Consider the following 24,538-nt stretch of genomic DNA (forward strand, 5'->3'; position numbering starts at 1 on the left):
TAATAAGTGTGGGTGCACTTAATGTGACAGCGGTGAATTACGGTTGAACGGACATATAGCGCAAATTCCAGTTTTTGTTTACGCTTTGTTTTGATCAGAACGTGCACTATTGACTCCGTCCTGAAGGGGTTAACATGCCATTAACGTGCAACCTCACCTCCTTTCTCAAGGCATACCTTTTAGGTGAGCCCCACACTGACAAATCAATTGCTGCTTTCAGCTAAAATATACATATTTGGGTTGATGACGCCATTGCTGTTGCCCAGGAGTAGTGGAAATCTGAGTGCAGGGATTCATTTTGTGTGTTTTTATTTGGAATTGTAGATAGTGCCTCAATAACAGCTGCTTGCATACTGTCTGGTGGCAGTGTTCCTGTGATCACAGGTAGTCTTGAGGTTTTCTATCATCTGTGTTATATCTGCTTTTATGTCATCTTGGGGCACAGATGTAGGTTGGCAACTATATATATCTATATATGGGAGTCTCTTCCTCCTAATGTATGATAGTTTGACAATAGTTCCCTTTTGACTATGATCAAACATTGTGTAACCAGTTGTTTTGGTGTTAGTGTAGATGACCATATTTTATCCATCTATAGTCCCCATGTAGCCCCTCGTATTTGGTCTACTGTTATAGTAGAAACCAAAAAGGTCTCACTTCTTCTCCATGAATGGTTTGTTCCAGGAGACCACAGATTTCCCTGCTTCCCTAGGATCTGATGCATATCTTGACATGGACATCTGAGCCAGCAGAACTCTCTTGGTTACTCTCTTTTTAGGTAAGCATGAGAGAGGATAATAGCATATAGAAAAATGTCTATATTACATAATCAGTAATGTTATTTATCTACAACACGGTTTTCTTATCTTTAACTTCATTATTGGTAAATTTTAATTAAATAGTGTGCATTCTAGACTTTCCAGGACACTGACAATAATTGGAATCTGGAGATGATGGTTTTTTTGCCAGCCACATGACAGTGAAGGGGTTAAGCTGTTGGAGTACCTGTCAATCAGACTCGGTGACATAGGCTTTGTTAAGGGAGGAGTGCCAGCCAGCAGCTATATAAATTGTGTACTTTTCGACTAGCTTTACTTATTAGCTAACTCATCCTACTGACAAGATGAAAGTCTACATCTGCCTGATCTTGATGTTCTTGGGTATCGCTGCAGGTAACAAAATTTAGCATTATTATTTCAATCAATATTATAATGTATAATATAAAGGAAAACTCTTAAAAACAAATATGTCTTAACAGGTTAGTAAGGGAGCTCTCCATGTATGATTTCTTTTCTGCATTTTTTTTCTTGTGGGAAATATGAAAATAAAGCTGGCAAAAGCCTGCATTTTTTGCAAGTCCTCATGTTTTCTCCAACATAGACTTTTAGTCTGTGCCAACAGGGCTGTCTTACGATATGGCCTGATTGAGCTCAGGTGCTGCTCCAGGTCTATATCCGAAAAATAGGCCCACTGCCGGCACAAAGAGGGAGCTGTGTCACTCCCCAGCCAGTGGGCAGAGCAAAGATCTCCCTCAAAATCCTGGGTGTTCCACAATTATATCAAAGTGTTGCCATGGGCTACCATGACAACCCTCTGAAACATTAAACATTATGTGGTGTCAGTCAGAGAAAACAGCAAGTGTTGACTGCACCAGAGGAAATAGCAAATGACATCTACACCGACTGATCGGAGCACCAAGGATTCCCCTCTCCCTGGCCACGGTAAGGGAAAGGGAGAAGGCAGAAGGGAATAAACTTTATGTAAAACATCAAATTTTTATGAAACGAACATGCACTACTCTGAGACAACTCTCATTCAATAGCTTTAGCTGTGAATGAGACAGTTGCCTAACTCTGCAGACTAAAAAAAGCAGGTAAATATTATTTATACTTTTCACACCCACTATATGGGCACACTGATTTGTCCTATCCTCAGGAATGCTGAATACGTGCATCAGGCATGACTTACACATTTACACATGTGCAGTTCGAAGATCCCTTTGCCTTGCAACATCCTGACAGGGGGAGATAGGAGTCTGATCAGTGTGATTCATGCAGTACAGGCTCCTGTGTCCGGTTACTCTTCACAATGATGCTGCTTCACAATGATGTCCTGTTTCTTTTACTTGGGCACTGGTCTGAAACGGAGCGAGATGAGTGTGTTTGGAAGGGAGGGGTGGGAGGCTAGGCTGAAAAAACTCATCTAGTACAAAAGTGTGTCCGACAGTGAAATCTGACCAAGTTTATAGTAAGTTTACAAACGATTTAAGGACAGAGGCAAATGTACAAATTCTGTTCAAAACTAAATGTAAACAAAATCGGCAATTTGACTAAATGTCTGTTCAACCATAATTTACCTTTCATATTATGTGCACCCACATTTATTATATATCATTTTGTTCAGTAAAAACATGGCTCTTTTTTCACATCAAATATTTAGATATGAAACATAATTTAATATAAATAAAAACGTAAAAATGTTTGATAAATTAAGAAATTTTATTTTTGCACAGCATTTTAACTGTAAATGTCGTAATACTGTTAGCTTTCACTGCAATAAAACACTTATATTTGTATTCAGCAATGTATCTCAATGTACCCTTCATGTACACGTTCTAAGGTGTTTTGGAAAGTTACAGGGTCAAATATAGCACTTTCCCCTTTTCAGTTTGTACACATTAAAATGTGCCAGGTTTGGTTTGCAGGGCCTATGTAGCCCAAGAATGAAAATTACCACCATCATGGCATACCCTGTGTTAATGTGGGCAAACCAGCGTTTTCCACAGTCCAGTATTTATTTAGTATCCTGTTAGTCACAGACCCTGGCCAAATTTAGAGTTCCTTTTTGCTTTTTGCGTTTTGCATTTTTCACAAACATAGACTTCTTACCAATGATATCATCTGCATATACTGCTCTAAAACACTCATATTTATGTTCATCTATGTGTCACGAGTACAAAAGTACCCCCATGTCCAGATTTAATGGTGATTTTGAAATTAACAGGTGGACATGTGCACCAGTAACATTTTAGTTTCGTACAAATGATTTCGTAATAAATAAAAATTTAATTTATCAATCCCGAATTTCCTCTGCAAACCATTCGTTTTCGAATGAAATTCATTAAAAAATAATTTGTTTTCATCCATTAGGACGAAAACAGCACTGAGCATGCACAAAAAAAAAAAAAAAAACATGCAGTGCTACCAGCTCCCTCCTTGTAGTAAATAACTATGAATAAAACTCATAAAACTAAAAATAAATCAGTATGGGGGTCACTATGACCACGAGTAGGCGCATGCCACGAATAGGAGCATGTCACCTAAACAGTGGCTGCTCGGTGTCATTTAAAACTACTAGTGACTGGGCAGGTATTGCTGCCCAGTCGCTAGTGCAATAAGTGTTGGGGAACACAAATAACTAAAATAGGTGGGACATAGTACCCCCCGTGCCCCCACCAGTGACCTGCGGGTGGGGGCTATTAATATAAACGGGGGACCTAATGTCCCCCCTGGTCCTCACCAATGAGCGGTGGGTGGGGACCCTAAATAAATAAATAATGGGGGGACCTAATGTCTCCCCCAATTCCCCACCCATGATTGGCGGGTAGGGACCCTAAATAAATAAATGACAGGGGGTGCCTAATGTCCCCCCAAGGTCCCCATCCATGAGCGGCGGCTAGGGACCACAAATAATAAAGTGACTAGGCTTCCCCAAGCCTCTAGCCACTACCCCCCTAATAAAATATACCCTACCTAACCCCCTCACCCTAATAATAGTGAGGGGGGGCAATTAACTAACCCTGTAAAATAACATTTCATACTTACCATTTGATGTCCATTTATATTAACAGCCCCACCCGAGGGTCATGGGTGCGGTTGCGGGGGGCACTATGTTCCCCCATTTTATGTATTTGTGTTCCCCACCATGGGGGAATGGGGGACCTGTGCCAGTAGCACTTTGCTTTTTCCAAACCATTTTTTTTTCAAAATGAACGCAGGTTACATTGTAACACTGATATCTGTCAGGAATCCCTGAATAACCCTGCACATGGATATATTATATGTACAACCTAAGGTATTAAACTTGGGGTATTTTGACTCTTTTCATGCAATCATTTTACCACCAATCTATGACAAATTAAAAAAAATACATAATTGGTGATTTTTTAGACACACATAGCAATTTAAGAATACATGTAAAATTGGAGAAATGCTGAACTTAATTTAAAGTGATTTAACCCCTTAAGGGCCAAACCTCTGGAATAAAAGGGAATCATGACATGTCACACATGTCATTTGTCCTTAAGGGGTTAAAGTGCACACCCAGGTGCTACCATATTTATTTGAAGGACAACATGCAAGTTGGAAATGTTTCGGGCTGTGGCCCTTTGTCCATGCTAATGTCCTTAACTAAAGCATGAATACAATCCCATATATATACATAAAGTGCTTACATAAATTCAAATGCCTCCATCCACATTTCAAAATCAGCTGTTTAGCAAGTTCCAGCATCCATCCACCACTCTAGAGGCTCCAATCACTTCCTGGTTCGTCGGGACGTGCGTGATGACGTCAGACATGCGCAATGACGCCAGAGGTTGCGTCCCGGCATGTGACGTCATCACGTCCAGTTGCTAGGAAACGGGTAAACATAAACTCGTTCTAATCAATGGTATAAGTTAAAGAAGCCCTAACACAGGCTAGAAAGTATATTTCTATCATCAGGAGCAGAATATAAGGTTATAATACCAATATTAAGCATATAAATGTTGCGCATAAATGTAACATATAAATGTTGCACCTCGGTGTGCACTTTAAATACCAGTTGCACATTTTTTCTGGTTTTGACTATTGCACTAAAGGAACTACAGTGGGAGTTATTGCTGCACGGTTTACCTATCATGTATTTTTATTGAAACGGTGTAGGTAGATATTCTGCCTCTACCCCATTATATATAAGAATACGTGTACTGAGAACTTTAACGTTACTTCCAAAGAACACCCCAATATGTGTTCAGCAACATCTCCTGAGTACAGTGATGCCACCCATATATAGGTGTGTTGGGTTCTCTGGGGGATAAAATACTTATTTGGAGGGTGCGCATTCCAGTTTTCCAACTTGAAATTTTCACAACTGGTCATCATGTACCCATGTCCTATTTGGGACATTTTTGAAGCCGGACAATGTAATTTACCCCCATCAAACCTTATATTTTTGAAAAGTAGGCAACTCAGGGTATTCAATATGGGATATGTCCAGTCTTTTTTAGTAGCCACTTAGTCACAAACACTGGCCAAAGTTAGCATTTATATTTGGTTATGTGTTAAAAATGCACAAAACAATTATGAACACTAACTTTGGCCAGTGTTTGTGACTAAGTGGCCATTTGGAATACTTTGCGTTGTCTTCTTTTGCAAATGGTATGCAATCATTGGGGTAATTCTCATTCCTGGGCCACCATACGCTCTCAAAAGCAACATAACCAATCTGGCAAATTTCTATGTGAAAAAATGGCCTTATATTTGACCCTGTAACTTTCCAAAACACTATAAAACCTGTACATGGGGGGTTACTGTTATACTCGGGAGACTTTGCTGAACACAAATATTAGTGTTTCAAAACAGTAAAACGTATCACAACAATGATATCATCAGTGAAAGTTCAGTTTGAGTGTGAAAAATGCAAAAGAAATTCACTTTCACTGACAATATCATCGCTGTGACGTGTTTTACTATTTTGAAACACTAATATTTGTGTTCAGCAAAGTCTACCGAGTGGGTGGTCAGGCCGGTCCCCCAAATTGCAATTAATAAAATATTACATAAATATGCACATAGAATTTAAATATGTATACATATTTAAATATTTGAACTCTACGTGTATATTTATGAAATTATTTATGTAATTATGTATATGGACATATATATATATATATTTCATATTATTTTTATATATTTATTTATATATACATATAATTTCATTCTAAGTGTATTTTGAGAGTGCTGATATATATATATTAATATCAAAATACAGTTAGAATAAAATTACATATATATATTTATTTATTTTTTTAATATTTTTTACAGCACTGTGGACACCTATTGTGGCCATGTGACGATCCTTTAGAGCGTTCACATGGCCCCTGAGGGTCCTAAATTGCAGAGGAGAGATTGTTTGGGCTGAGCCCTGACAGTCTCCCTAAGAAGAAGATCGTTCGCCGGCGGGGGAACTGCGGTGATCGGTAAGTACATGGGAAGGGAGGGAGGGTAGGGGTTAATTTTTATTATTATTATTTATTTAATTATTTTTACATTTAAACTTTTTTTTTATATTTACTGAGTGCCTCGACCCCTGCCTGATGGCTTCTGCTGCTCTGCCTCATTGCCGGGCTGCCGTTTTAGGATATAAAGAGACTCATTCCCCCCGGTAACTAGACGACAGTCCTGGAGGGACAACAATGCTTTAATGGCCACACACAGCTTTTATGCATAACCCCATGCAAGTGTTTTCCCACACAGACATACAAGGTCACATGCCAAGATCCTCCCTCTCTGGCACTCTAGTGCAGGAAGGGACTTGATTCCCTTTGTTGCCAGAGACTGCCACTGAAAACACAAGGTTTCCCACACTGGCCACCAGGGGTTCTTCTTCCCAGGAGCCTCTGGTCTCTTTGTCCCTACATGCACTGACAAACTCACCAGTGCCCAGAAGTGTCCACACCAATCTCAGGGACCCTCACAGCTGTACTATCCTCGACCATGCTTCGCTCATGATGTCCCTGTGTGAAAACCTACAAGGGAAGCGTCTCCTTTCAGGATATGAATCATTCATTAATTGTTTCCCTTTGCGGTTTGACACCTATGTTGCGAGGGTTGAACGTTCCAATGGGGCACTGGGGAGGTTATTGTTCGGGAGACGAACGAGCCGGGAAACAATCCACGAATGCTCCCCTGGCTGGCATTCATCTTTACGAATAGCAGCCACCCAGGGGAGCACTCATTAATTGTTTCCCTTTGCGGTTTGACACCTATGTTGAGAGGGGTGAATGTTCTAACCTAATATTCCAAATGAGGTATCGGGGAGGTCCCTTTTCGTTAGGTGAATGAATTCCCTTCGTGGAAACACTCCCGGACGGGGAGCGGGCACAATATAGGAATGGATGGGGAAACACACACAATATGACAGAGGGCAATTTGCGGACAGGCAGCAGCTCTGCCACAAATATATTAATACAATGCTTTAATTACATTATACATATATATATATTTTATTATAACTTTTTCACAATATATTCAGTGTTTGAGGGACTGCCTGATGGCAGTGCCCTGAACAGCCCATCCTAACATGAGATTGTGATGTCATTGCGATCACATGGCCCTAAAGAACTAAACTTGCCAGAGGGGGCAGGATGGTGAAAACTATGACGCCCTGCGGCATATATGACCGTCTCCCTAAGGATGGTATTGCTTGCCTGCCATCTCTAAGGGGTTAAAAAAAATTGTGTAGTGATGCATTTCACCTATCCCCCCTGCACCAACTACTGTCCCTGTGCTTCCCTCCACCCATTCCCTCCACCCTGTTACCACCAGCACCGATAATAGCCCAATTGCACGCTATACCCACTACAGCCCCTATCAATCCTGTACACACTGCAGCGCTTTCCAATATTGCTGTTAAAAAAATCAGTGTAGGACAGGTGGGTTAAATAGGTCCAAGTACCTCAACTAAAAAAAATCTTGTTTATTCAAAATGTTGTTAATATGAAACGCCTTAGGAATATTAAATGCGTATTCATATGTTTTTTGAGAATTGGCTACATTAATTTTTTTTTTATCAACAAAGAGCCTCTTTCCATATCTGCTACCTTTTCTAACCCGAATTGAGTAGATTCTCTGAGTGTCCCTTCTCCACAAAATTATCAATCAGGGTACTAGTTTTGGTTAAATATCCTGTCCCTGCACCCTTCCTCTAATAACACAAAATTAATCTGGCACAGCAAGGACTAAAAGATGACTACATTTTCACTATTTTACTTCTAAAGGGGAGCGTAGATAACCAAATGTGCAGGAAGAAACTGTAATGTTAGAAATACATTTTACATACATACTTTTCAATTTTATTTACAATTATCATCACATAGAAACATAGAAACATAGAATGTGATGGCAGATAAGAACCATTCGGTCCATCTAGTCTGCCCAGTTTTCTAAATACTTTCATTAGTCCCTGGCCTTATCTTATAGTTAGGATAGCCTTATGCCTATCCCACGCATGCTTAAACTCCTTTACTGTGTTAACCTCTACCACTTCAGATGGAAGGCTATTCCATGCATCCACTACCCTCTCAGTAAAGTAATACTTCCTGGTATTATTTTTAAACCTTTGCCCCTCTAATTTAAGACTATGTCCTGTGGTAGTTTTTCTTCTTTTAAATATAGTCTCCTCCTTTACTGTGTTGATTCCCTTTATGTATTTAAATGTTTCTATCATATCCCCCCTGTCTCGTCTTTCCTCCAAGCTATACATGTTAAGATCCTTTAACCTTTCCTGGTAAGTTTTATCCTGCAATCCATGAACCAGTTTAGTAGCCCTTCTTTGAACTCTCTCTAAGGTATCAATATCCTTCTGAAGATATGGTCTCCAGTACTGTGTACAGTACTCCAAGTGAGGTCTCACCAGTGTTCTGTACAATGGCATGAGCACTTCCCTCTTTCTACTGATAATACCTCTCCCTATACAACCAAGCATTCTGCTAGCATTTCCTGCTGCTCTATTACATTGTCTGCCTTCTAAGTCATCAGAAATATTTACCCCTAAATCCCTTTCCTCAGATGTTGAGGTTAGGAGTCTATCAAATATTCTGTACTCTGCCCTTGGGTTTTCATGTCCAAGATGCATTATCTTGCACTTATCCACATTAAATGTCAGTTGTCACAACTCTGATTATTTTCATAGTTTACCTAAATCATTTGCCATTTGGTTTATCCCTCCTGGAACATCAACCCTGTTACATATCTTAGTATCATCCGCAAAAAGACGCACCTTACCATCAAGACCTTCTGCAATATCACTAATAAAAATATTAAAGAGAATGGGTCCAAGTACAGATCCCTGAGGTACCCCACTGGTGACAAGCCCAAGCTTCGAATATACTCCATTGACTACAACCCTCTGTTGCTTGTCACTCAGCCACTGCCTTACCCATTCAACAATATGCACCTTCTATGTGCAACAGTGTCAAAAGCCTTACTGAAATCTAGGTAAGCAATGTCTACTGCACCACCCTGATCTATAATTTTAGTTACCCAATCAAAAAGTCAATAAGATTAGTTTGGCATGATCTCCCTGAAGTAAACCCATGTTGTCTCTGATCTTGAAAACCATGTGTTTTTAGATGTTCAACAATCCTATCCTTTAACATGGTTTCCATCACTTTCCCCACTACTGAAGTAAGGCTTACTGGCCTATAGTTGCCCGACTCCTCCCAATTACCTTTCTTGTGAATGGGCACAACATTTGCTAACTTCCAATCTTCTGGGACTACTCCTGTTAACAATGATTGGTTAAATAAATCTGTTAATGGTTTTGCTAGTACACCACTGAGCTCTTTTAATAGCTTTGGGTGTATTCCATCAGGTCCCATTGACTTATTTGTCTTTACTTTTGACAGTTGAAATAGAACCTCTTCCTCTGTAAATTCACGTGTAATAAATGACTCATTTATCCTTTTTCTTAACTGAGGTCCCTTTCCTTCATTTTCATATGTAAATACCGAACAAAAATATTCATTGAGGCAGTCAGCTAGACCTTTATCCTCATCTACATACCTTCCTTCTTTTGTTTTTAATCTAACTAATCCTTGTTTTACTTTTCTTTTCTCATTTATGTATCTAAAAAAAGTTTTGTCCCCCTGTTTTACTGACTGTGCTATTTTCTCTTCTGTGTGTGATTTGGAAGCTCTTATAACTTGCTTAGCCTCTTTCTGCCTAATCTTATAGGTCATTCTGTCTTCCTCACTCTGTTTTTTTTTTTATAATTACTAAATGCTAACTTTTTGTTTTTTACTATTTTGGCCACATCTGCGGAGTACCACAGTGGTTTCTTGAATTTTTTGCTTTTACTGACAAGCCTAATGCAATTTTCTGTTGCCTTCAGTAGTGCAACTTTTAAATAATCCCATTTCTTTTGGACTCCATTTAAATTGCTCCAGTCTGATAATGACTCCTTTACACATATTCTAATTTTAGAAAAGTCTGTTTTTCTAAAGTCTAAAACTTTTGTTTTTGTGTGGTGTGACTCAGTCACTGTTCTTATATTAAACCACACTGACTGATGATCACTGGATCCTAAACTTTCACCTACAGTAATATCTGATACCAAATCTCCATTTGTTAACACTAAATCTAGTATGGCCTCTTTACGAGTTGGCTCCTCAACGACTTGTTTTAGAGACAATCCCAGTAGGGAGTTTAGAATATGTGTTCTCCTGGCACAAGTAGCTATTTTTGTTTTCCAATTCACATCAGGAAGATTAAAGTCACCCATGATGATAACTACCCCCTTCATTGTAATTTTAGCTATTTCCTCAACCAGTAGATTATCTAACTCTTCAATTTGTCCTGGGGGCCTATAAATCACACCTACACGAGTTACTGTGTGATTACCAAATTCTAACGTAACCCAAACGGACTCTATGTTCACCTCACTAACTTGTATTAGGCTAGATTTTATCATTCACATACAGGGTCATCCCCCCCCCTTTCTTGCCTTCCCTGTCTTTTCTATATAAAGAGTACCCTGGTATTGCTATGTCCCAGTCATTTTTCTCATTATACCATGTCTCAGTAACAGCAACTAAATCTACACTATCAGTTGCCATTATTGCCACAAGTTCATGGATCATATTCCCTAAACTACGAGCATTTGTAGACATGACTCTAAGCTTATCATTTTTTAACACACTTGCTACAGGCACCTTCTGTCCTTGTTTTGGGGGACAATTGGATTGATGTTTTAGCACCCTTTTGACCATACTACAAATCCAGTCTAGCTCACTATAATTCTAACAGTCATATACTTTCTCATGTTTATATCATTTATCTGCTTCTTGTTCTGCATATTGTATACACCCACTGCTCTTTCTGTTTACACCCAGGCTTCCAATGTACACTGGTACCTGGGAAACTGAGGCAGTTGGATGCTGGAGCCGGACAGGTTTATGGGGTCAACGATAACGATGACATATTCCGTTTCAGTGTGAATAACTGGGTACAGGTTCCAGGAAAACTGATACATGTGAGTGTTGGTCCAGCCGGTATTTGGGGAGCAAACAGACAGTTTAATATCTACAAGTTTCAGAATGGCGACTGGGTGCAAGTATCAGGTAAGTGGAACCAGTATCTTAAAAACAAAATAAAAAAAAAGTTGTGTGTTGAAAAAGATGGGCAGAAAGACACAGTTTTCCAGGAGGTGTGTAATGCAAGTCAGTGTTGAACCTCCTGCTTCAAAAACAGCCATGGTCTGCTGCTTGCAGAGTGAGATCAGAGGCCAACTCTCATAGCTCTGCAGAATTCAGTGTGGTGGAGGGAAGTAGTTGTATCATATTATTTAACGATCAGCTCTTCAACAATATAGTGCAGTCCTGCTTATCTGCTCTAGGCACTATCCTGAGGGGATCTGAGGCTCTAGTCTACATCAGGGGCTCTATCCTCTAAAGCCCAGCTTAGAAATGCTTGTTTTTTTATTTCTGTTTTTTTGTATCATTTCTGATAATACATCAGTAGTGTCAATGTATAAGGCCTTTTAAAGGTAATGTTAAAATTACATATATTCATTTTAAATGCTAGAGTGTTCACTTTAGTGTTCAGATTCAGGGGCCCTTCTCTTTGTTCTTTAAATAAAACAATAATATTTCTCTAAAACTAATCTTTATTCCAGCACAGGGTCAATCTTCACAGAGTTCTTATTCTGTTGAAACGATACCAAAATGCATATTCGGCACATACAAATTCCCAAATCAGCAGTTTTATTTGTCACCTTCCAGCAATGAATCTACTCAAATAAGGGCTTTTAGCAAGCCTTGATAAAATGTTGAAGATCTTTAAATGTTTGCCAGTTTATTCATGTGTTATAAATTGACAATTATTAATATATCTATGTCACGCCATTAATAATTAGATTGCCTTTTATATCACATTTAGTGTAGTATGCATGTTAGATATGCTTTAATTGTATGTTATCGTCTGCTGTTTTCTTGTAGTAAATGTTGGTTTCTTATAGGACTCCTTAAACAGATGGATGCAGGGGGTAACAAATACCTGGGAGGTGTGAACAACGATGGAAAAGTTTTTTGCCTGAACCAGGATTCCACTACTTCCACGGGGACGTCTCTCCCTTTCGTCCAGTTAGATGGAAGCTTGAATTATTACAGCTGTGGTCGCTATGGTTGCTGGGGTGTGAACAGTGCAAATGCTATATTTTACCGTCAGAATGTGAGTCCAACTGATTGCAAAGGCAGTACATGGAAACAGGTGGAAGGGGTCATGGTTATGGTGGAAGTTGGCATAGATGGATCAGTGTACGGAATCAACACCATTGGCAACATATACAAAAGGTAAATCTTCTCATGTAGGAAATATATAGAAATTATAACTGCATGGCAGTTACTGAACTATGTTCCCAGGTACATACAGGTTAATCAAAAACAAAAAGGAAATCCACAGACAAAAAGCATACAAATCATAGAGTAGTATTGGATCATTACCTAATAAATTAAATCTTCAGATTGCACTTACAGAGCTAAATTATTTTGAACATATGTCCCACAATGTAGGCATTAGACATCAGATCCAGGTTTTCTTGGATTGCTAAGTCACTCAAAGAAGAATAAAATGCAACATAGTGTGTAATGAATAAAAACAGATAGGCTTTAATATAATAAGCACATACAGAGATATGAATACAATGTACTTGACACAATTTACATGGTATAAGTAGACAACCGCACGGACTCCTCGGATGATGTTGATAATCAGAATATACATCAACCTTAAAGGACCACTCTAGGCACCCAGACCACTTCAGCTTAATGAAGTGGTCTGGGTGCCAGGTCCAGCTAGGGTTAACCCATTTCTTTATAAGCATAGCAGTTTCAGAGAAACTGCTATGTTTATTAATGGGTTAAGCCTTCCCCCAAATCCTCTAGTGGCTGTCTCACTGACAGCCGCTAGAGGCGCTTGCGTGATTCTCACTGTGAAAATCACAGTGAGAGCACGCAAGCGTCCATAGGAAAGCATTGTAAATGCTTTCCTATGCGACCAGCTGAATGCGCGCGCAGCTCTTGCCGCGCGTGCGCATTCAGCCGACGTGGTGGAACAGAGGAGGATCGGAAGCAGAGAGCTCCCCGCCCAGCGCTGGAAAAAGGTAAGTTTTACCCCTTTTCCCCTTTCCAGAGCCCGGCGGGAGGGGGTCCCTGAGGGTGGGGGCACCCTCAGGGCACTATAGTGCCAGGAAAACGAGTATGTTTTCCTGGCACTATAGTGGTCCTTTAAGGAATATATAAAAACAATATAAAACAATAAAAAATCTTAAAATCAAACTAAGTGCTTCAGCTCCACAACACTTTTCATCTGCACTGACCTTTCCAGGGGAAAATTGAGATATTTTCTTTTTCAAACTTCGCGCCCTTAAAAAGTCCTATTTGGCCAATAGTATTGGGTGCAATGACATCCTCCGTTATTCAGCCAATGTGAATTGATCAGTTCCTTCTGTTCTGCTTCTTCTATGCCTTATTCATTGTTTCAGTTTCCATTGGTGAGGTGTCTGGCATCATGCACTGCACGGACTAAGACATCTGTTGTCATGCGCTCTATGAACCTGGAACTAGTTAAGACGTTTGCGTTTACAACGTCTCTTAGTGTACTAAGGGGTAGCATATAATACATATATTTGTCTTAATTAAAAAATAACTACTCAAAAAAGAGAATTAAATTCTGAATTTGATAATAAACTAAATTGTCAAGGATACATACACAAAGGCTACTGTGTAAAACAGATATATTGAAAAATAGATTAAACATTTGTGAAAAAATATGAATTAGTAAAAAGGTATGAATAAAAAAAATGTGTGTGTATATATATATATATATATATAGAGAGAGAGAGAGAGAGAGAGAATACATAACTAAATGAGTGAAAAGTCATGAAAAAAAAAATATGATAAATTATAAAAAGCAAACCATGTCAAAATCAATACATAACCCATATATATAATGGTTTGTAATCTATGGTTCCAGTGCCCTTCTCTCCTTCTTAGGTTCATTATGATATCACCTCCTCTTTAAAAAGCCTTTAAAAAGTTTCGACAATCTTTACATTGTAAAGATACTAAATGTTTATTGGATTTTAGTCTTAAATTTCTTAGATCCTCTAATAAATTGACTTTTAATCTAAGTCCCATTTTGCCGATATATTGTGCACTCCACTGACAATTTAAGAGGTTCACAACATGGGTAGTGAAGCAATTAATATGGTTTTTAATTTTACAATTTTCTCCAGTTTGAAACTCGTAAACACAGTGACTATTTTGAGAAGTAAAAAACATTCCTTGTAGAATTTGAGTAAAATGAAACTTGGGTACTGAGGTTAACCAACGTGGATGGGGGCTGCTGTTTTTCGCAATATAACTATTAGTATCAGTAGGTTTAAAATATGTTTTTGTTTTGATTTGATTCATTTCTATGTAAATTGAAGATCTAAAAAATCTATTTGCTCCTTCCCATAATTGGGGGTAAAGGTTAGGGAAACATAATTCTTATTGATGTTTTGATGTATAAATAGAGGCGTTCATTCTCAGGATGAAAATATAATTTTGCCTCTTTATAGATCACTGGTAAGACCACACCTTGATAGACTGTGCAATTTTGGGCACATGTTCTAAGGTAGGATATTGTGACACTAGAAAAAGTGAAAAGGCAGGTTAAAAAATGACAAAAAGGGAATGGAGCATTTTAGTTATGAAGAAAGGTTAAATTTAATTTTTTTTCAATTTTAATCTCTTTCGTTTGGAAAAACGGTGCCTCAGAGGAGATATGATTGCTGTATACAAATATAGTTAGGGCCAATACAAACCATTGTCTGGAAATCAATTTAGAAATAGGACTATACATAGAACACAAGATCACACATTTAGATTCCCCAGATAGCTTGGATCTGAGCGCTCAGTATATCCGAACAGCGCTCAGATCCCACGAACAGAATAAAATCGCCATGGGGTTAAAGTTTAGCATGGGCTGATGAGAGGTTGAGGAGGGACAAAGCAGCCAGTTTCATTTAAAGGGCCAGAACAGTCTTTTAAACACCAATAAGTCAAAATAGTGTTTTTAAAGGGCCATACACATCAGGGCCATAATCATGGGGAAGGAGGCTGGCAATCAGGCTTCTCCATAAGCCAGGGGAACAGGGTAGTTTGCCCCTTGCAAAACCAGTGACAAACAGACTTCCATTGCTTATTCAGGTATCCCTAGTAGTGGTAGTACATTTTTGTCTATAATAATCGCTGACTGGCCGGGTTGAGCACCCCCAAAACGGCCAAATATGCAGGAGCTAGCACACTACACATCTGGTCTGGTGCAAGGTCAGGCTCTGCCCCTTAATAGCAATTTTTAACCCCTTCACTACCAAACATTTTTTGTTTGAAAAATATTAGTACAACATTTATTTAAAATAAGTGAATCAAAAGCTTAAGACAGTAAATCTCGTCCTTTACCTATCAAAATGTCATACAAGGTCTGAAATTGTAGAAATAAAAATAAAAAGTTTTACAGTAGGTGTGGTAAAAATAGATACTATATATAAAATAGTCAAAAAACCTGCTTAAAAATATTTGCAAGGAACCTGCAAGGAACCTGATGGCATTACTAGCAGTGCAACATTCTAAAATGGCACAGAATAAAATAGAATATCTGCATTCAAGTATAATGCCAATATAGAGTAAATACAGTTAAAGGACCACTAAAGTAAGTCTGAATAAAGTGGTCTGGGTGCAGTGGTCCGGTGCTCTTTGAGAATTATTGGATTATGGAAGGCATCAGCAGGCATGCTGACATCTTCTATGGCTTCAGCACAGGAGTCCTGGCACTGGAAATGAGGTCATCGCTTTAACATTTATTTCATCTAATAATAAAATTATCATTACAGCATAGTGGTATAGCCAGTGCACAGAGCAGGAAACAGAGAAAAAGATGCTTATGAGGTTTGTGTCCACAGCGCACTTCCTCAGAAGTCTCAACCTCTTCAGAAGAACGAATTGACTGTCAGGGTTCCTTGTCTCTTGATTTCTAAAACACAGCCTGGGGAGGACTGCATGGTGTTTCTGGAGTCTCTTGTTTTATGATGCACCATGTAAGCACCGACATGACATCATGCACAGTTAATATCTATATCTTCAGTACGTTAAAGCCGGCGTGGTTACCTAATTCAATGTTGTTAGGTCTATACCCTGATGTTGTTCTATTGTGGTTTCCAATAGGGCGTTATACATCTCTTAATGTCTATCTGGTTTTGATCTTGGCTACAATTGACTATTCTACTATCTGTACTCCTTTACTTGGCTATTGGCTCTAGCTTGGACTGAGCATCATATCATTACATACATTTTTTAATAGTTCCAGTGTTTTGTATAGTACAAAACTCTAGAACTGTGGGATTAGCTTTTGCCTTGACATTTGTTCATGTCATAACACAGAAAAAGGAACAGCACACACATAAAAATACAGTTTTATATTTTATAAGTAAGGAATAATTGACGACAGGCTGTTGAAATATAAGAAAACTAATGCACACCCAATGTGGTAATGCGGTCACGACGCAAAGCGGAGTATTGTTTTAAGCCCATCACTACATTTCAGCCATTGTTCCACACAAATAGAGCTTGATTGACTTACTAAACTAAGGATTTACACTGCTTATTGAAAATAAATTGTCCTATGGAATTCAAAGGAGCAATTGCTATTTAGTAATCAGAATAAACCCTTTCTCCGCCAATAGAATGCAGATGATAATCTTAACTAGGTGTCAGATGTTCACTAGTTTCTATGTGTTACTGCATTCAGATACATTCATATTATTTACTGATATATTATTAAAGTATTGATTCATTTTTATTGTGACAAAGTTTTGAAGCAAAATAAAGAGCTATCATCCAGAAATAAACAATAATTCATGAATGTAGCGTATATACTATTCTGTATTTAAAACTTGCAGATTAAGTAGATATATTGCATTAGTTATTGTTTCCTTTTTTAATATATCTCTTGTCTATGTCTTACCATTCACTCAACTGGCCATGTCTACTTCCTACAATAATTTATTTTTTATATTGTATGTTGGGCACAGGGAATGACTTGTAGTCTTCAGCTGAGCAGCACATGCAACCTTGGTACTGTATATGGCTTTATAAATCTAAATATAATTAATGTAATTTTACCTTTTTTTTTTTTCCTACAGAGAAGGAATCTCTAGTTTAAACCCAATTGGGACCGAGTGGTCTCTGGTGGATAAATATGGTCCTTTTAAGCACCTCTCATATGATGAAGGATTGCTATGGCTGATTAACACACAAGGAGATATATTCAAATGTAAAGTCGAGAATTCATCCTGCTAAATTTGCGTGACCATCGACTGATGAACCAGCTTTAAACTACAATGATCTTAGAGGAAGACAATTCTGTGAGAAAACCTGAAATCAATGTGCTTCAATGTGTCTGAAAAATGTAAAAAATATTTTATCTCTGCTATAGCACTATCAAATTTATCGGCAAGTGCTAAAACTACCTGTGCTTTTCAAATAAATTAAAATAATAGCATTACCAAAACCAAGCTCGTTGAGTGGGATTTTTTTTATGTAGATAACAACAGAATGCATAATGAGATAAAGTCTGACCAGGCCAAGGTCTACCAAATGACCGTATTTAATAAAAGTAGGTCCAGGCACTCAAGGTTTCTTCAAAGCGGTAGATTTATTAAAAAACTGAATGTGCAACTTTCAACCTTCCCAGAGGACTTTGTCAAGCTGTGAGAGTACGGTATCCTTTATGTTTATATTTAATAAAAGATCAGACTATGGAAATGTGACAGTAGCTTGTAACTTTATACATTTTACGTTTATTAGTATTACACTGGTTGCCAACGCGTTTGCAAAATAGTTCCACCAGAACTGACATTATTCTTGGGATAAACTGGAGTATAAAGATTATAATTAGCTATGTTAGCAAAATGGAGATTTCAATCATACGTTTATCCTATTTACCAAGTACGTTAGCGTGCATAAAAACAGCCCTTTCAAAGAATTAAAGTGGCACTGTCACTCTATAAGTATTTCTTTTTTTGTTACTTTATTTACCGTACCCTTGTTTTAAAGCACTTATATGTGAATAAAGTGCAATATAAACAGTGTCACTTCTAAAATACAAATATCTTAAAAATTGATAGTTGTACTTTTGTGTGTACACCTTTAAAGCATAATAGTGTAAAGCCCTTTATACCATAAATCATTTTGAATAAAAATGAGACACTCACAATATATAGAGCTAATCTACCCAGCTCTGGTATGAGAAGCGTGTTAGTCCATAAAGGCAACCCTTCTCTTATATCGAGATGTGTAGAATCTTCTTATATCCAAATATTCTTGTAATGGAACTCAGAAGACAGAAAAGCACTTATAGTGAAATACATGTTGAAAAAGGTAGTGTAATGTAAAAGAATATAAATATACTCACAAGTAGAGAGCCTTTTATACAAATGGCTCAGTAGGATAGCATTATATGGTGGAGGACCATACCACCACTTTGTTAAGATGCAGGAGAACTGGATGTCTTATAGTGTTAAAACAGTATATTTTCCATTTTAAACTCTTAAATCAATAAAACTAGCATGGTGTATAAATAAATATATTACTGTCAACATTCCAGATACATATTTAAAAAGTTACACACAATAGGTGCAGTGTGTGAATTTAATGATATATACACGTTCTGGTGCACTGGATCAACTAATGTTTGCTGCTACTGAAATATAAAAGTAACCATATCCTAGTGCAATACAGTAAGTTTAAATGAGTAATAGTAAGTAAGATTTTATGTTAATGTACTCACAAGTGAAGAACCAATAAGATTAGGCTCTATTTTTGGGCGTATTGGGATGTAATAGGGATCCCATTCCCCCATTCCCTCTGTTTGCTGGTAATTCTCCTTCGCCTCCCCGTATATAGCCACCGGATGCCACGAGTGGTAAAAGATATACTTTATTTTGCAATATAATAAATATAAACAGAATAAGTTGGGGCAACAGGAACTAGACAAAATATTGCTACAAACATACAAATATAGCCGGTGAATAACCAAGAAGTGGAAAAGACAATGTGGTTGAATCAAAAACTGTAACAAGCAAACATATACTTGCACTTTTGTTCAGGAGCAACTTGATCTAAAATACATAAAAACAAGGACCTAGTGCAATATGGTAAATTAATAGGATGGAGGGATGGAAATGAGATTGAACTCACAATTGTGGAATGGTTGAAGTATGACTCCAAACTATCAGGCACCGGGAGGATCAGCCCTTTCGAGGACGTAGGATCCAAATGCCTCTCGGGGCTTTCTCAAGCATGAGTGAATTCTCCTGTGATTGTCTTTTACATGCTTTCCAAAAATCTACGGTATCTAAACGAAAGTTCACATATCATGATTAATAAACTCATTGGAGGTAAATAGAAACAAATCAAAACGTCAAAGTAAACAATAAAAGGCAAAAAATGAAAGGGGCATATCGTCTACATGCATCATATTAATATAAACACTGCTGACATGAAAGTCCATATATTATGAATAATAAGACCATTGAAGGTAAATAAAACCAGATTGAAGCATCAAAGTGAGCAATAAAAAACAAAGCATAAAATAAAAACGTGGCATATCGTCTAAATGCATCATATCAACATAATATTTATAACTATAATAAAATAAGATAATTAGTCATCAGAGTGTACATATGTAGTCCTAGAAGGCTAATACTCCTTTTTGGTATTCTACTCTTATCTGTATACAAAGTCTATTATAGACCAAAAATAAGTTTAAAAATAATTGGAGAGACATGTTCAGAAAATATGTCCTAAAGCTGTATCTGTTCATTAATTAATTTCCAAATGAATATTTTAGAACATATAACAAACATAACATAACATAACATTTAGAACATAACAAAATATAAACACCAACTTATCCTAAAAAATACAAATATATGGGGAAGGGAAAAATGGTCTAAAATGTTAAAAAGTCTAGACTGGAACTTAGGTAGAATACTGACTGGTATGCAATCCAACGGATATATAGTGTTAAGGCACAAAACCCCCCAAAAATGCCTCAAAAGGGTAGAGAGGGAGATATATATAGAAAAATTAGAGATATAAAAAATTAAAAAGGTCAAAATCTATGTTGAGCCCGGCAGGGGTTAGGGTATCCATATAGAATACCCATTTCATTTCCTCCTGCCCAATTTTTCTGATAAAATCACCTCCTCTCTAGTCTTTAAAAACTTTTTTGATACCTATAAATTCTAAACCTGGAGGGTCCTGATTATGTGCATGTTTAAAATGGTCTGAGACGCTATGACTGACAACACCCATGCGTACATTATATACATGTTCTCGTATTCTCTTGTATAATGGACGTGTTGTCCTCCCTATATATTGCAGTTTGCAGGGACATTGTAACAGATATATTACATTATTGCTCTGACACGTAATGTGTTCCCTAATGTCATACTCTCGTTTGGTTCTAGCGGATTGGAATTTTTTTATTTTATTTTTTTTATTTAGTATTTTTGCAGTGCAATTTTAGGTATACAAACAGGCACAAGGTATCCCAACGGCATTCCTCATGCATAACATAACATATCAACAAAGTAAACTATTGGGGTATTTGGAAGTTCTTGCACAATTTTTTATATTAAAGGTAAAGAGAAGAGAATATGGTTAAAGCAATAAGGTTGCGTAGCGTAGTGACCATGTCTGGGCTGGGACCAGTATATGTAGTTGCTGGCCTGCCTCCCCTTCTGTCCCTTTAGGTATGATAGCTGAATCTACAAATCAACCGTGTTATAGTGCGTGGTGTATGTCTATTGTGGGAGCGCAAACAGAGATGTGTATCTATACGAGCTAGCTGACTCCCATGGGTGTATGTTGCTTAGTGTGGTTAAAGCATTGCGTGGGTATGGTCAAGTGTCTGCGAGTGACATGTTAGGCCCACTGCTCTGTTGCTGTGACTAGATTTGTGCGTTTTTTGGTTGGACGTAGTCCAGAGAGGGTTAACAAGAACAACAAAGGGGACATATGTGAATATATAGGCATATAAAAAGGCAGGCTGGTATCATAAGCTTAGGGTAGTTCTCAAGTCCACATATTAGGTTGCTATATGCAATAACTTATACGAGATTGTGTCCAACTAGTGTGAGTCTGTGGGATTATTAGACTGGCCAGACATATCAGACTTTGCCAACCATTTCTTTGCACTGTTGTCTGGAGCTTCAAAAGAAAGTCACCTGAGGCTTTAAGAGGTATTGCCCCTGCGAGATGAATCCGCATGTCTGTGTGAGGTATCCACGGGTATGTGTAGCTGATCACTGGAGACATGGGATGGTATGCGTGTATCTGTCCCAGTCAGCCCACTCCCTCTGCTGGGAAACACATGGAGTCTGTCGGAGGGTCTTAGCGTGCCGCTGCTATATAGGTTCGGATGTAGGTGTCCCTCCAGCCCCAGGCTGGTGTGAAGGCCCGCATCTTTTTGCCACTAACTTGGTTCTTCTTGGAGGCCGAGTTCTCTCCACTTGTGGGAGCGCTGGGGTGCCTGATGGTCTGTTGCCGCTTGCGGCGTCGGCACCTCCGCGGGTGTGACCGATGCCTCTGGGTCTGAACCCATGTGGCCTTCAGCCCGGGTGGGCTATGGAGAGTGTAGGTGGTCGTTGCAACAAGCGCTGTTCCCGAGGGTGACACCTTCCGTCCCCGCCGCATGCAGCCTTGCTCACCCTTGTTTTTCGGGTATAGTAGCTTGGTCTCCGCTTTCAGTTCGCGCTCCCGAAGTTTCTCCCAGAAGCGGTGCAAAATTTCCTCCAAGCGCTGCAGGGTGTCTGTGGTTTCCCCGCTTATGGGGCCTTGACTGTGGTGCAGGTTGTGGTCAGCAGCCGCCATCTTGAGTTGCATGAGCTGGGTTTTGAGGCTTAAGATTCGGTCTAAGCGGTTTGCTCCAGACGCTTTAGAGTAGACCGGGATATCCCCCCTGGTCCAAAGGGGGGGGGGGGAGGTAGGAGACAGGGAGGCTGAGGCTCCTCTGTGCAGTCCTGTGAGCGGGGAGAGCGGTCGTCTCACCCCAGCTCGGTAGGCCTCAGGAGGGTATCTCAGGTCCCCGGGCGGTGATAAAGGCAAGTCGGGTATCAATGCATTCACCTGGGTGTCTCCTTCTTGCTGATGGCCCTCCAGGAGGCAGACGTGCCAGGTTTGGGGGGTTATTTTCCCCTAAAGCGGCAGATTTCCAGGAGCTCTGTCCAGGCACGTCTGCTCAGCCAGGAAGCTAGGCTCCGCCCCCGCGGATTGGAATTTATAAGTTGTGGTCTTTTCAGTTTGATATGTATTCCTGCATCCCAGGCAAGTTCTGCATTGATAAAAACTTTTAAGATCTCCAAAGCAATTACTGGTGGTCCGTTGTCGTCTTTCCTTTATATAGCTCTTTACCAAGGAGTTTTTAAAACTCGGTGCCCCCCTAAAGGTGATTGCTGGTTTGTCGGGTAATGTGTCACCTAAGTCCTTATCCATTTTAAGGCTAGGCCAAAATGGGTTTATTGTACGTCTTATAGCCCTATATTCGGTATTATAGTTGAACACTAATACAGTTGCAAGAAAAAGTATGTGAACCCTTTGGAATGATATGGATTTCTGCACAAATTGGTCATAAAATGTGATCTGATCCTCATCTAAGTCACAACAATAGACAATCACAGTCTGCTTAAACTAATAACACACAAATAATGAAATGTTGCCATGTTTTTATTGAACACACCATGTAAACATTCACAGTGCAGGTGGAAAAAGTATGCGAACCCTTGGATTTAATAACTGGTTGAACCTCCTTTGGCAGCAATAACTTCAACCAAATGTTTCCTGTAGGCAGATCAGACGTGCACAATGGTCAGGAGTAATTCCTGACCATTCCTCTTTACAGAACTGTTTCAGTTCAGCAATATTCTTGGGATGTCTGGTGTGAATCGCTTTCTTGAGGTCATGCCACAGCATCTCAATCGGGTTGAGGTCAGGACTCTGACTGGGCCAGTTCCGAAGGCGTATTTTCTTCTGTTTAAGCCATTCTGTTGTTGATTTACTTCTATGCTTTGAGTCATTGTCCTGTTGCAACACCCATCTTCTGTTGAGCTTCAGCTGGTAGACAGATGGCCTTAAGTTCTCCTGCAAAATGTCTTGATACACTTGGGAATTAATTTTTCCTTTGATGATAGCAATCCGTCCAGGCCCTGATGCAGCAAAGCAGCCCCAAACCATGATGCCCCCACCACCATACTTCATGTTGGTGTGCTGTGCCTCTTTTTCGCCACACATAGTGCTGTGTGTTTCTTCCAAACAACTCAACTTTGGTCTCATCTGTCCACAGAATATTTTGCCAGTACTGCTGTGGAACATCCAGGTGCTCTTGTGCAAACTGTAAACGTGCAGCAATGTTTTGTTTGGACAGCAGTGGCTTCCTCTGTGGTATCCTCCCATGAAATCCATTCTTGTTTAGTGTTTACGTATTGTAGATTCGCTAACAGGGATGTTAGCATTTGCCAGTGACTTTTGTAAGTCTTTAGCTGACACTCTAGGATTCTTCTTCACCTCATTGAGCAGTCTGTGTTCTTGCAGTCATCTTTACAGGACGGCCACTCCTAGGGAGAGTAGCAGCAGTGCTGAACTTTCTCCATTTATAGACTTACCGTGGACTGATGAACAGCAAGGCTTTTGGAGATACTTTTATAACCCTTTCCAGCTTTATTCAAGTCAACAATTCTTAATCGTAGGTCTTCTGAGAGCTCTTTTGTGCGAGGCATCATTCACATCAGGCAATGCTTCTTGTGAAAAGCAAACCCAGAACTGGTGTGTGTTTTTTATAGGGCAGGGCAGCTGTAACCAACAACTCCAATCTCATCTCATTGATTGGACTCCAGTTGGCTGACATCTCACTCCAATTAGCTCTTGGAGATGTCATTAGTCTAGGGGTTCACATACTTTTTCCACCTGCACTGTGAATGTTTACATGGTGTGTTCAATAAAAACATGGCAACATTTCATTCTTTGTGTGTTATTAGTTTAAGCAGACTGTGATTGTCTATTGTTGTGACTTAGGTGATGATCGGATCACATTTTATGACCAATTTGTGCAGAAATCCATATCATTCCAAAGGGGTCACATACTTTTTCTTGCGACTGTATATCCTTTTTATTGGT

The 24,538-nt window shown here is 39.0% G+C and overlaps 1 protein-coding gene across 1 annotated transcript; it reads left to right on the forward strand.

Annotated features, from left to right (window-relative positions):
- Nucleotides 1-1,123: 1,123 nt before the first annotated feature.
- LOC134576775 (fish-egg lectin-like) lies at nucleotides 1,124-17,662 on the forward strand. The gene is made up of 4 exons (XM_063435480.1): nucleotides 1,124-1,172; nucleotides 11,156-11,383; nucleotides 12,280-12,613; nucleotides 17,506-17,662. Exons 1-4 carry the CDS (start codon nucleotides 1,124-1,126, stop codon nucleotides 17,660-17,662), a joined length of 768 nt encoding a protein of 255 aa, XP_063291550.1.
- Nucleotides 17,663-24,538: the final 6,876 nt, after the last annotated feature.

Source organism: Pelobates fuscus, chromosome 11 (assembly GCF_036172605.1).
Source record: "Pelobates fuscus isolate aPelFus1 chromosome 11, aPelFus1.pri, whole genome shotgun sequence".
NCBI classification, from domain to species: Eukaryota; Metazoa; Chordata; class Amphibia; order Anura; family Pelobatidae; genus Pelobates; species Pelobates fuscus.

Excerpts from the sequence above, each read along its gene's own strand:
- LOC134576775 (XM_063435480.1), top strand. The coding sequence starts at position 1,124 with ATGAAAGTCTACATCTGCCTGATCTTGATGTTCTTGGGTATCGCTGCA. Across the intron at positions 11,384-12,279 it reads CGACTGGGTGCAAGTATCAG|GACTCCTTAAACAGATGGAT; the intron begins GTAAGTGGAACC and ends GGTTTCTTATAG. Across the intron at positions 12,614-17,505 it reads ATTGGCAACATATACAAAAG|AGAAGGAATCTCTAGTTTAA; the intron begins GTAAATCTTCTC and ends TTTTTCCTACAG.